Below are 14,397 nucleotides of genomic sequence, written 5' to 3'. Positions count from 1 at the left end.
CAGGCTAGTTTAAACATGCTTCCTGGAATGCCCCCCAGTCACACTGTCATTCGCTTTATTAAAAAAACAACAACAAATAAACCGTTTAAAATCTTAATAAACTCGTTCATCGGTAATGGATTCTTTTACATTTTTGTCCCGTCACAGACCTTCATATTTATTTGTTTGTGTAAATCTACCCGTGGGCTTCTTCGCTGCATTTCTGTTTTCTGTGGTTTCACACCTGTGACCGCATCACTCGGATGGATCCCTCCGCTCTTCTCATTCCGCCGTAAACCGTCTGAGTTCGGTGCCTCCGCGTCCATCGGCAGCAGGCTGAGTGTTGGGATGCGCGGCGTGTTTTCATGCGGCGTCGTTGCCATGACGTCAACGTGCAGCCGCGCCGCCCTGCGGAGGTTTTCCGGGCTCCTCTCTCTGCGCTGGAGCTCGGCCTCCCGACAAATAGCCACGGCTGTCACACGCAAGCGTGAAAAACCTGACGTGATGCTCGTGCCTTGCCACCGTCCCATTCATTGTGGGACCCTCCCTTCAGACAGTCGTGCGTTTGCGCCGCGTTTAGAACGGGCTTTAATCAGACTCACTGACAGGACACAATAGGTAACGTGGCCTGGATTGATTCTTCTGCGGCAGCAATGTAAAGATGGCGAGAGTGCTCCACAACTTGTTTTTCTTTCTGATCAGACTTGCGCTGAAAATCCGAGTTTGGGGGTACTGGTCACTGATTTACGGGTTTTGTGCTCTGTGCGCCGTCGTAGCCCTGCTGAAACTTTGGTGGAGCATCGTCTTAAGGCCCACGGCAACCTTCCAGTGGGTGATCCGAGAAAGTCCTCCGGCGTGCCTGAATGACACGTCTCTGGGAACCCACTGTTATGTTCGGATCAAGGTAAGACGCACGCACTTGAATCAACGCATTGCGCAGCCGTGACCAGACTCCTCAGCACCTTTTGCGCCGCGTCGTGACGAGCCAGGCGCGCCTTAAGTCCGGAGCTGAAAACTGCCACAGGAGCGTCCCAGTCTGCCTGGCTCAGTCTGTGTGGGCGCGGGTGGAGCTGACGCACTTTCTGCCGGGGACACCGCTGAGCTCAGGTGGTGCTGAAGGAGGCAGCATCCATCAGGGGTGGATAAAGTGTTCATTTTAAAGTAGTTTGACTAAAATAATTTGAATTTATTGACCCAGATTGAAGAAAAAATGGATAGTTGGATAAGAATTGTTTTTCATGAGCGCACACCGATCAAATAATCCACAAAACGCCATACCATCTTGAATTTTTCATCAGTGACGCACGGAGCTGGTCCAGACCGTGGACTCCGACGCGCTGGAACATCTTGTATTTGCAGCTTAAACTTTGTCATTTTTTGTGTGTCATTGTCACTGTCAGCCTTCTCTCTGCCCATGTCCATGAAGGATTTTTTTCATTTGATGATCAGGGACTTTGACATAAAATGCTTGAAAAGTTTAAAATGTTTGGAGCAGTTTATTTCACTTGGGGACCAGAATATTGATATTTAACTATTGACAAATGAACAGTTTATTGTCATGTTTATTGAAGGAGCATATAAATATGGAACACCTTTACAGTGAAAAAATGCACTATGGGTAAGAAGTGAATATGTTATATGTTTCAGAAAAACAGAAACAGAAAATCAAAGTGTCAGCAGAAGCACGTGAAGCTGATGTAGCACATGCCTTATAATTCTTCATTGGAGGGCAATGTTTGTATGGGGTGTACCAATTAAGCGATGGGTTGATTTATAATTCCTACGATCCAACCAGATCGATATGTCTGAGGCAATTTGTTTATCGATTCAATCTGTACTGTTATACAATTGTTTCAAAATAAAATAAATTGATAATCGATATTGGAAAATACCGTTTGGATTGAGGTACGGTAGTTTTATTTGACTATAACGTAAAAACAACCAAGTGCATCACAGCGGACAACCCACACGATGCAGCAAAAACTAATCAGTCCATCCCTGTTCAATATGTGGAAACACTGTGAATTTAGCAAAGACATGTGATCATACAGTGAGGTAGAATGTTCTAATAATTTGGATTGTTTTGATGTAGAAAAACAAAAGTGGGCTGAACTTTATCAAACTAAAATGTCAATTGATTTGCCATTGTCTTTTGTTTACTTGTTTGTTTGTCCACATATTTAATTTAGACTTGATTATCTTGCAAGAAATACAAGGAATCTGTAAAACTTCACCTGCACTGTTCAGTACCCAGGTATTTCTCTCTGAGTCAAAAATGTCCTGGATCGATTTTAGGTCAGTGAATTGGATCGGTCAAAATGAACCAATATTAACAAAAAAATCCTTGAATCGACCAAAAATTATGATATGAATCAAATCGTTGTTAAAATGAATTGTTACACTCCTAATTTATATAGTTGAGACGGATGTTCTTAAGATTCTGGACTGGAACGCACTTACCGGATCAGACACAAAGCATGGCCTGTCTCCCTCCTCTCTGAGGACCACATGCTGCTAAAATGTCCAACCAGATCATTTATGACTAATTGTTATTGCTGACTGAATTGGATTCTTTCTTTTTAAAGCCAAACATTTTGATGATGTTAAGGTTTTTAGGTGATAGTGAATGTTAATAAATGTTAACAAATGCTGGTTCTGAAAAGTGTTTTAAATTTGCTCAAAGTCCTGGGTTACCTGTGCTATATTGCTATGGTTTTTATGTGCTTTAACCCTTGACTTCATTATGCTTTTATGCAGATGTGTGCTGAGTTTACCTGCAGTGAAAAATCTGCAACCTCAGTGTATTGTATCTTCTCTGCACCCAGGAGTCTGGCCTCAGGTTTCACTATGTTGCAGCAGGGGAGAGAGGAAAGCCACTCATGCTGTTTTTGCACGGTTTCCCCGAGTTCTGGTAGGTCTTTGTCTGTGGAGTTTTGTGGAATTCTGTGTTTTCTGCCTTCATTTGAACTCCAAAGCTCTTCCTCTCAGACGAGTCCTCCACTGTAGGGTGGCTGCAGCATCCTTTAACCCATAACCCAGCTCTGCAAACACAAATCCTCTCCAGCCTCATTCGGATACACGATCTGCAATCTGAGGAAAGCTTCCAACCAACGTCTCCTAATACTAGCTTGAAAGGAAAAAGGATGTCGAGCGTTGGGCTTGAATTTGGGCCAGAGGTTGTCAGAAGCTGTAAGCCCATCCATATCTCCAACATCCAAGCTGGGTATGGGACAGGGATTAATTGCTAGTGGATGGGAGCTGATTCTGCTTGACTGGCTATGTTCTTCTTGGGAATTATGAGCCATGCTGAGGTGGTCGTTCTGCAAAGGACCTCTTTTCATCTTCTTTTCATGTTCATTTGAAGAGATGAAAAAGAGGATGGTGTGTCAGTGGAGGATGGCAGAGTCCAGGGGTTTTACTCCACTTTATCCCTAATTTATATTCTAGATTCAAGGGATCAGCCTGCAGTCCCATCCTGACTCATCAGAATCTCAAGCAGGGCTCTCTTTCACTTGCCCCCACCCTCACCACCACCACTTGGGGAGTTTTTCATTCATGTACACTATACAGTACAACAGATATGATCTTTAATTAAGACGTCCTTTCAGCCCCCTCCAGAGGTTGATTAGAATCTTAAACAGCCCCTGTTATCCAGACTCCAGAGGTGACCCTTACTCCAATGGTGAGATGATGGAAGGTTCAGGAGGTCATAAGGAGCTGCATTTTGTCCTTGTTGATTAAGAGAACGCCAACGACAGAGAGAGGAGCTGTGGTTTTTTTGTGAGGAAGTTTGGAATTGCAGAGAAGTGATTTGGAGCTTTGCAGATCATGGATGAGTAGACAGTGATGAGATGGGCTGTAGGTAAGACAGAGGAGTTGAAGATGGAGGTGAGACATCAAAGGTGAGCCTTGAGCTCCTTCTTGTTTACTGTGGTGATGGACAGACTGACAGATGCGGTTAGATAGGAATATTTGTGGATCATGATGTTTGCAGATGAGATGATCTAAAGTGAAAGCAGGGAGCAGGCGGAGGAACATCAAGAGCAGGGGTGGGCAAATCCGGTCCTCAAGGGCTGGTGTCCTGCAGGTTTGAGATATTTCCCTCTTTCAACACACCTGATTTAAATTAAAAATCCTCATCCCCACATCACCAAGCTCTGCACAACTCAGCTGATGACACAGTCATGTTTTGTCATGGTTGTGTTAAAGCAAGGGAACGCCAAAAACCTGCAGGGACACTGGTCCTCGAAGACCGGAATTGCCCACCCCTGATCTAGAGAGATATATAGAGACAGGAAAAAGTCAAAAGTCAAAAATGTACCTTGAATTAGATGTTTTTTTAAGGTTAGCTGGTTCTGTGCATGTTTGTCAATAAGGACCTGGACGAAACTGTGATGCTGAGAGATGAACTGGAGAAGATGGTCAAAATTTTATATTTAGTATCCAGAGAAGAAATGTATGAAACAGCGGTGCAGGTGTATGATAGCAAATTGAGTGGATGGAGTGTTGACTGCAAATGAGAACTGGACTGAGTGACCCCTCCTCCCTCGCACTCCAAACAGGAAGTACCTGGTGGTTCCAAGAAGTCAAAATCCTATAGAGTTCAATTGAGAAATAAACAGCTGTTACTCTGTCATTGTTTGTCAGGATAACCATTCTTGCTGTGAAACAGGTTTTTAACATATGCTTGCTAATCCTAATTTATTTTCATGATATTTTTCTTTAGTGTGAGTTATTCAAGCCATAAACTGACCAATCAGATGCCTCAAAAAAAGGATGTGGTCTCACGTCAAATGGTCAAAACATTTGATTGACAGATTCTCCCGAGCCCACTTTCAGAAAAAAGAGGCGTGGACTTTCAACAAGCTCACTCCTGATTGGAGAGTGGTCACAATAAAAATGTTGACTCAGACCAATCACTGCTTACTAACGTCAACTGACTCCAACATGTCGGCGTCCATACTGCAAAAAATGGTGACTGACTTGACTTTATTTGGTTGAAACAGGAAGTAAGTCATTTTTTATGGGTGATGTCACTCTCACTCAGTCCAGTTCTCTCATACAGTCAATAGAATGGAGAAAGGTGTCAACTGGAATTTGATACAAAGGAGTACCAGCAGGAATAAAAGGTGGTGGTAAGACAAAGGATGCTGGGGTTTAGAGACAGTGGGCCCACCCAACAAAAGTAGCAGAGCTTAAGGTGCTGAGATACAAAAGATCAGGCTCATTTAGATTTTAGGAGAAACCAAATGAAGCCAGATCGAGAGGAATTTATAGAGGAGAGAAAGTGTAAAAATTAGTAAAAGAATAGATTATCCTATCAAAGGAATCTTAGAGGATTAAAACAAGCTGTTATCAAGAAAAAGTTCAAACATGTCCCAAAGTTTGTTTTTATGCTGTGAATAAAATAGATTTTTGACTACAGTTTTTTAAATAAACTACAGTGAATTGAAACTGTCTGACCAATCTGTAACCACACAGTCTGGAAATGTAACAGTTAAAAATGCTTTATATGTTTATTATAACATTTTGTCTTTTTTTCTTTTTTAGGTTCTCCTGGCGCTACCAGCTGCGTGAGTTTAAGAGTGAATTCCGGGTGGTGGCTATTGACATGCGCGGCTACGGCGAGTCTGACCTGCCGCTCTCCACTGACAGTTACTGCTTTGAATACCTGGTCACTGACGTGAAGGATATTGTGGAGTACCTGGGTAAGGCCATGCCTGTCACATCCCCAGGGTTTAACAGTTTTTAGAGGCGGATGGCCCTCAGTCAGAAGTGTGACTCATAGCTTTTGAAGGTGCAGGCACCACTGCATGCTGACACCAGCAGGAGGAAAGCCTAGCTCTGTCTGCATGCACAAGGAACTCATGAGGAACTCAGTTTTCTCATTTGTTTTCTAAAATACAACAGCTTTAGATCAGATTCTATTACGCCTTTCCACAGCATTATAGTTGTTTGCTGAGATCTGCTAACTAATAATATTCACACCCGTCTGCTGTCGGTCTCATGCGTTAAAGTGGCTGCTTTTGAGTTAAAACAGATTAGATTAATGCACAGTCATGTTTTAAATCTTCTGCATGGTGTTTGATTTTAGATTATTAGTACTATTACTAATAACTATTAGTGTTATTATACAATAAAAAGCCATTATATTAAAAACCAAAAGTATGTATTAAGTGCTGACAATTGTTTTTATTTTCTGCAAAATATGACAAGTAAGTAAGTACATTTATTGCCAATTTGATCATTTTATAACAATTCTTCTAAATTTCTTGTTTTTAAAGTAAAATTTTCGAAGTGTTCCTAGTGGTCTTTAATTTCTGATTATGCCTTTTTTTTAGTCAAAATCAAAAATTCAGTGTCATTTTTATAGTTTCTGCAGAGTGGCAGTAGTTCATAAGAAATTCTCCTCTGAGTTGTGGGCGGAGAGTTCAGATTACTGAGAGTTCAGAGCAGGAAGCTTGTGGCCCGCCCAATGTATTTTCTACATCACAAATAAGCTTTTTTTTTAATGGCATTTTTCGTCTGCTCCTGATTTACAACAATTTGAACAAAGAAGTACTAATTAATCTCAATTTTCTTAATCAGAATCAGAGATACTTTATTGATCCCACATGTGGGAAATTTGTTAGTCACCATAGCAACTGACAGCAGAGGGAAAAAAAGACTTAGAATTAAGTTAAAAAAAAGCAAGAACAAGAAAATGTAGCATAAATACAGACATCAAGGTATTATAATTTAAAAGCTATTTACAGAACAGTGCAAGTAAAAAGATGTGCAAAAGAAATGTGCAAAATAGAAAACAACTAAATAAAGAGATAATAAAAAAATAAAAATAAAAAAAAGATACGTCCTCCATCATCAGAAAAATGCTTGTAATCTTTGGGCCATTTATTTAGGCTAATATTACATCAAACTGGATTTATTGGAATAATCTAGATTCTAGGAGCCGTTCAATTGGATGTCATTGGTTTTAAATTACATTTTCAAATCAAATCCTTCCGCATGAAGAGTGAGAGTAAAGCAGTGGTCATGCAGGTAACAGTCCAGCCCACACAGCTCCATCCTGAGGCTGTTTGCGACCAACCCTCATGATGAAACATTTAAGGAACAGCTTTCAAGAGGTCCATAATTGATGCTGTGCGGCTTCCTGCATTGTTTTGGCTGTCACTGCCAATTACTTAACAGTCTGTCAGGAATGAAGCTCTTAGTGATTCTGCACAGATGATTCACTCAACGGCCAATTGGAATTGTTTAGAATGACGGCTGTATTCAAAATTCAACTCCGTGGACTCTGCGTGAACATAAGCAGCCATTTCTTCCTATAAATGTGTGTGTGACACGTGTTCGGTTCCGCCGAGATAAGATGCTGTTTTTGGAAAACTTTGGCGGTTCACAGGATAAGTAAAAAAGGGGAGGTAATGTGATCAGACTGATGATGTGACCTTGGGCTGTAGCTCACTGGGCTGAACAGCCTATCTGCCTATCTATTGGTCAATGTGTCTTCAATCATTACATCACTTTTAAACTGTTGTATTTTTTTGTAAACAGAATCAGCATCACATATCAAAAGGTGTCGATTCATAAGTCCTGTTTTTGTGCTTTTCTATTTCTCTCCAAAGGATACAACAGATGTTGTATTGTTGGCCACGACTGGGGGGGCACCATAGCGTGGCTGTTTGCCATTCACTACCCTGAGATGGTGACAAAGCTGATCGTCCTGAACTGTCCCCATCCGACGGTGTTCACAGGTGGGGTTTCATCATCACAAGAAAATGCTTTTCTTCCTGCTTTGGCTCAGACATTATTGCTCACCACAGCTAATTAGCAGATGTTGTTATATCAGATGCAAGTTTGCATCCAGCTGGATCCTCTTCTACTCTGCCTTAGGTAGTGAATCGGTTAATTACAGAAAGTTTGCACCAAGCTTGAACAGCTGGTTAAACTGTGATTGTGAACTGTGGGTGTGTCACAAAGAGAGGCAACATCCATAAGCCCAGTGTGAAAACGTCTCTCTCTTCTCTCCTCCAGATTATGCGCTGCGGCACCCAAGCCAGCTGCTGAAATGCAGCCACTTCTTCTTCTTCCAGCTGCCTCGCTTCCCAGAGCTCATGCTCTCCATCAATGATTTCAAGGTTGTCTGTTATGTGTGGGTTTGGGCTGCTTCAAGGTCAAAGCTGTGTATGCATGTGCCGGTGGACAACTGTGCATGCTGGTGCATGGTTTTTGTTGCTGTTGTTTTTTGCACTGTCTGTCTATTTTTAGTGTTGCTTCAGTTTAATCTGTAATGTAAATCGTCCCCAAATCATACCCCAGATCTGATCCATGTTTAGTTCTAGATGCAATTCTCACAGGCTGCAAATATGTGATTGGTGGGACTCTCAGATATAGACTGTGAAGATTAAAAGATAAAAATGGTAAAAAATACAAATTATCAACCACAAAAGCCATAAAATAAATAAAATACATTTAAAAAAATCTCCATAGATGCAGAAACTCTTAGATCCTTCGGTAAGTTATTCCAGAGATGAGCACCAGCTGAGTGCCTCTGTGATTGAAGGGCACCTCCAATTTTAGAAGGAACTCTGATTTTATTCTCTTGCGTATTCAATTACATTTTTTTTTTATTCTTAAAATGTTTAATATTTCACACATTTCTTTTGAAGGAATAAACATTATTTTCCTATCCGTCTCAGTTACATTAGATGAAACAAAATTTGGTCTCTGAGATTTGGTCTCTGAGATTCCGAAACAAAAATATTACAAAATAATACATACGTGAGAAAAGATTTAAACAGGGTGGCTGTACCTTGGTTTGTGCAGCAGTCTAAGATAATTGTCAATTCTCTGTGTTAAGCACCTTTACAGTTCCATCACAGTTCAGCAATTCTATAGCCGCAGAAAATGATGTGAAGTGTAATTTTCGACTAATTAACTTAAAGAAAAAAAAGCAGCTTTCAGAATTAGACGCTCAGCTTGTAATTCTGTTGAGCCAGCAGGGTGTCACATCTGCAGCTGAGGGTCATCGGAGCTCATTTCTCCACTGAAGGACCTTTTCTGACTTCTGTTACAGCGATGTCCTTCTGCAGTCTTCTCCTCATTGAATTGTTCTGGTTGCATAAACCGTCTCTGTGCTCTTGACCGTCTGCTTCAGGCTCTGAAGGCTTTGTTCACCAGCCGGAACACAGGAATCAGCAGGAAGGGCCGGTGGCTCACCGCGGAGGACCTGGAGGCCTACGTGTACGCCCTGTCTCAGCCAGGAGCGTTAACAGGAGCGCTCAACTACTACAGAAACGTCTTCAGGTGGGTTTGCACTTATGCAAAGGGAAGAAGAAGCTACATTTAAAGACAGTCTTTATGCAATTAGGAAGTCGTAGTATAAACTTGTATTTAAAAGAAAAAAAAGTATCCATAATAGAAATTGAAACACAGTGAAAATCAAAATATGAAATGAGCAACTGATAAGGTTAACATCCAGAAAGTTGATTAAAAAAAGATCCTATAGAAGTTGGAGGTCCCTCTGAGGTGTGCTTCTGATGGTGGATCTGGTGGTGCTCTGAAGTAATGCAGAGGATGCATTCTTAACTTCTAGTCTTTATTATTTGAATATATATATATTTGAATATATATATATTTTGAATTTAGCCGCATCGCCTCCTATCAGGACTTTACTCCACTGTCCAATATTTCCGTGGCGTTGTTCTGCTATAGTCAGACTGACACTCTGTTGTTGACACAGAAGCACAGTGTCAAAGAAGTCCCAGCACATGTATTTTTGAACATGTGAACTCCACATGCATGGTTGGTCACGCCATCTGCTCTTTTCCTGTGCTTACGTAAATAAAACAACTTGCAGCCGCTAAATGAATGCACATGCTCCAGAGGGCAGAAACGTACTGTAAATAGCATCTTTCTAGTTAGAAACATAAAGAAAGATCAAATGCAGACTGCTGACATACTGTAAATGATCTTACCATTCACTCCAGGACTCCACCTACTTTAGCATCACCTTGAAAGGCAAAAAAATTGAAGAATATTTTTATATAATTAGAAATAAATTCAGGCGTGAAGGGATCAATGGGGAGTTAAAGGACAGGGGAATAGGGAAGGACATTTGTGAGGACTGAAAACACAAAAAGAACAGAATAAATGAAAACGGAGTTTGGGTGACGACAGGTCAGAAGAGGCGAATGACTGAGTTTTGGTATAAGGAGGTGTGGTTGTCCCCCACGACTTTAACTACACTCCGATGAAAATTGTTTTTGGTGTTTTTAGCCTGTTCTTGTAGCATTTCTCTCATGATGGAGCACATATATGAAGAAAGTTGAGCTTAAAACTGCATTTCTGAGAATTTCTTTATTCAAATTGTTTTCCTCCTCCGAGCTGGCATCTGGATCAAAACTTCATGGCTGGATAGCTTCAATATTCCTCCTCGCTGCTTTTGTTGCAACTGTAAAGTTATGGGTGAGAGGGGCTGTAAGCTAGTGGGAGAGAGTGTTAACAGAGTGGTGACTGGAAGTAAGAGCGGGATTACTCTTTGCTAACAGTCCCGTCCTAAACTCAGAGGCAAATTTCTGATGAACTCCTGCCGCTCTGCAGAAACTATGTCCTACAAAACAACAAAGGTTTTTGATTTTGGGATCATGGGAAATGAGGAAAGACTTGCTCTGTGCCAACAGTCCCTCCCACAACTCAGAAGCAAATTTCTGATAAACTCCTGCAGAAACTGTCACAGCGTTTTTGATTTTGGCTAAAAATGTCATCCAGGTAATCGTAATTAAAAGACTACTGGTAATGCTTTAACAATAAACCAAAAGAAAATGAAGTGGGTCTTTAAAATAATTAAAAAAAACTGTCCCTCATGGTGGAGAGTGCAGATTCTAGAGTAGGAAAAAACGGGTGAAACTGTGGGTGGTGCCTCTACAAATTTGCTGAGATGCCACCTTTTTGACCTACAGACTACTTCAAAGCTTCATGACTCAATAATGATGTGTTTATTAGAAAAATATCTGAACAGTGTCAGCCATTTGTTTTCTTTGTGTGCGTCTCCGTTGTCAGCTCCCTCCCTCTGAGTCACAACCACGTCCGGTCTCCGGTGCTGCTCCTGTGGGGGGAGCGGGATGCTTTTCTGGAGCAGGAGATGGCGGAAGCTTGCCGCCTGTACATCAGGAACCATTTCCGTCTCAACATCATATCTGGGGCCAGCCACTGGCTGCAGCAGGACCAGCCCGATATCGTCAACACCCTCATATGGACGTTCTTAAAGGAAGGAGAGGGGCGCAAAGGCCACAGGAACTAATCCCACAGAGAAGCCTCCTCCAGCACCCCCCCCCCCCCCCCCCCCCAGCACCCTATTCCACCTCCCAGAAGCCTTGAATATGCCTGTAAGACCAGGTGACAATGCAATCATTCTTTAAATTTCTCACATTTCAGACATTTTTTTAAGACATCTGAAGGAAAGGATCCAAGCACACCTCCCTGGAGAGGACACCGAAGAGAACATGTGACACAGTTGAGATGTTCTTTTGCACACGATATCGGCCTTAAAGTTTGTCGGTTACATTATAACAAATGTGTGGCGTTTTCACGTGACTGTGTGGTGGCTTTTTATCTTCGTCCCGGGTTGTCATCATCGTCGGCCGTGTTTGGTTTTCACGTGTACGCTCAGCTTCCAGTCGGGCACCGCTTTCAGGAGCCACGTCCCAGTCCGCTCATTGAGTCATGTTGTAAAAAGAGTTTTCTTTGAAGATATTTGCTCACATGTAGAGAATGTTATCATGATCTTCCTGTTTAGAAATGCCAGTGATGGTTGACTATGATACTATTTTGTATCTCTTCCTACACGCTGCATTTTGAAACTCACTGAGCCTGATCGTCACTGTTTGATTTTATAAATAAACTGTTCGTCTGTCAAACTCCTTTTTTATTTTTATTCCAGTCATTTTATAACAATAGTCATTTTTTAACGCTATAAACAGAAGGCCTCACCTGCTTGCGTGTTATTTTAAGATCACCCACCGACAGTCTAAGCTCTTCATAAGAACAGACGAGAAACCAAGAATAGCAGCAGATGTTTGATCCAGCAGAGCAGAGTGACACAGCAGCTTTTTGAATCTGTTTTGGACGAGTTTGGATATTTTTAAGTCTTCTTTGATTCTGTGGCAGATAGGGCTGCTAATATGGAAGCACACTGAAATGTGAAATTCAGCAAATGTTGCATAAAGTGCTGTCAGCCTGAGGCCATGACCCATAAAGACTGATCTGTGGGAGAGGCAGGATTTGGGCTCCATCAGAAGCTCTGTTTTTCCCTCAAATATAGCAAAACTTGTCAGTGCAACATGGTTAAAATGAATGTTAAGATTTATTGGTAATGGTCTATCTTAAATTATGTTTAAAATAAATAGATTTGCCCATTTTTTTCTGTCTAGAATGAGTTATTAAATGTTAAAAGAAAAAGAGAAGGAACACATAATTCCAAAGATTCAATGACATTTCCTATGGATTGCTAAACTAAACTGAATGTATTTGAGCTAAAACATTGCTCCTATACTGATGTGGAGCTGAAGAAGGCAAAAACAGGAGGCAGGGTAAGAATCTAAGATTTACCTTTTAGCATAATCTTCTCAACTAAACACATCCATCCATCTTCAGAACCTACTAAATCCCTTCTAGGGTCATGGCTTTCTGGAGCCCAGCTACTGTAAGCCCTAAACAGGTACACCAGTCCATTGCAGGGCCACTCTCTCTCACACACACAAATACACTTGGGGGCAATTTAGAGATACCAATTAGTCTACGAAGCATGTTTTTGGACTGTGGGACAAAACCAGTGTGCCCAGAGAAAACCCACATATGATGCATGAGGGAACTTCCAAACTGGGGACCGGCACAGGGAAATTGCGTGAGTTAATGGGAAGCGAACCCTGATTTCTCTAACCAACTGAGCTATGCAGCTGCTACACCCCCCAAAACAAGAAAAGACAGGTGGTCCCGCCAGAAAACGTGGAAAAAGTGCGAAGTCTAATGCTTCCATTGACTTTGAATAGGTTCGGTTTGTGTTGACATTGCTATCATCACTGCAATATCAGCCTAAATGTTCACTACTGTGAGAGTAAACTCACTCAGATCTTCCTAAATTGTTTTCTATAAGTTCTCCTTTACTAGCTGGCAGTAATAAGTTACTTGTGACAAGTCACATCCTTGTTTTTCCAGCTCTGTTTGTGCAGTTGTAGCACAGCAGTGAGCCGGCATCTCAATCTATCCAACATGGCGTCCTACTTTGCGTTCGTAACTGTAGCGCAGCAACTCTATCCTATATAACTTGTTGGTCAGAACATTCAGCCCCAACTGTTATAGACCATTGACTGTGTAAGCCAAGTATTCTCTTTACAAAGTTTTTATATCCTGTCCTTCACAGAGCAAAAGAAGTAACCTGTAAAGTATCAAATGATATTTACCCTTCCAATCATTTTTTACATACTTGCTTTAACTGGGATAGCGATCTTTGAGTCTTTAGTGGAAATTGAGTAGAAACCGTGGAACATCGTTTCTTTGAATGTATGCATGTAAAAGACTCTAGGTCTTCTTTTCATAATTGGCTGAAAACAAAAAATATCATCATAAACCCCTTTAAATTGAAATGCCATTAAAATTCAATATCAATTAATTGATAAAAATCTGGACTTTATTTAACGTATTGATTGTGATTACAAAGAATTTTATACACAATTGTGAATTCTTAAAGGTCATACCTCACATTGATAGATAATTAAACTATCTCAAACTATTCTCTAAATCTTTACATTACATGAAACACAAGAATGCCCAGACATTGTCGAATTTATTTGATTTATTTCAACTTTTGAAATAGGTCCCCCCTTTTTTTTAGTTATATTTGTTTTCATCTACCTTTGTCTCATCATTGATATTGATGTCGTTTACATATATGCCGTAATTGTTTGTGAAATACTTGCTTCAATAAAAATAAAAAGTTGTTGCCACAGTCCAATGAGTTATATCACTAGAGGAGACATCACGTGATTCCTCATGGGAGGAGAGCACTGCCATCTTGGTGAGGTCAAGTTACTGCTGCAGTGCATGCATGTGAACTCATTTTTTGCAAAATGCCAGTTCATTGTTCAAGTTTCAACTGCCAAAATCAGAGTCCACAAAGGAGGAAGGGAGAACATTTCACAGGTAAGAACTATAATTTTTTCTTTTACTGCTGGAGGGGCTTTATTAATAGAACACATGTTGACATGCATGATGCTGCAAGGCTATTATGAACATGCTGCATGATGTACGTATAATTTGCTGTCGACATAAATGTAAACTTTATTTAGTTAAACCTATAAACAGTATACTAGGACTAGGCTAATATAGTTATATAGATTTATACATTTCTGACTCAGTGACTGA

At 40.9% G+C, this 14,397-nt stretch overlaps 1 protein-coding gene across 1 annotated transcript; it reads left to right on the top strand.

The window, feature by feature from the left end:
• The first annotated feature begins 303 nt into the window (after positions 1-303).
• On the top strand, positions 304-11,894 carry ephx4 (epoxide hydrolase 4). Its single transcript, XM_004068255.5, has 7 exons — positions 304-883; positions 2,805-2,890; positions 5,530-5,687; positions 7,602-7,730; positions 8,011-8,114; positions 9,134-9,282; positions 11,038-11,894. Exons 1-7 carry the CDS (start codon positions 641-643, stop codon positions 11,276-11,278), a joined length of 1,110 nt encoding a protein of 369 aa, XP_004068303.1. The 5' UTR covers positions 304-640; the 3' UTR covers positions 11,279-11,894.
• Positions 11,895-14,397: the final 2,503 nt, after the last annotated feature.

Source organism: Oryzias latipes, chromosome 4 (genome assembly GCF_053564925.1).
Source record: "Oryzias latipes strain Hd-rR chromosome 4, Olatipes_Hd-rR_3.1".
Taxonomy (NCBI): domain Eukaryota; kingdom Metazoa; phylum Chordata; class Actinopteri; order Beloniformes; family Adrianichthyidae; genus Oryzias; species Oryzias latipes.
The sequence above is the reverse complement of the archived record's forward strand: the minus strand, read 5'-3'. Positions and strand labels throughout refer to the sequence as shown.

Coding starts and splice junctions, on each gene's coding strand:
- ephx4 (XM_004068255.5), top strand. CDS start 641: ATGGCGAGAGTGCTCCACAACTTGTTTTTCTTTCTGATCAGACTTGCG. Junction 884..2,804: donor ACTGTTATGTTCGGATCAAG/GTAAGACGCACG, acceptor CTCTGCACCCAG/GAGTCTGGCCTCAGGTTTCA. Junction 8,115..9,133: donor TCTCCATCAATGATTTCAAG/GTTGTCTGTTAT, acceptor CGTCTGCTTCAG/GCTCTGAAGGCTTTGTTCAC.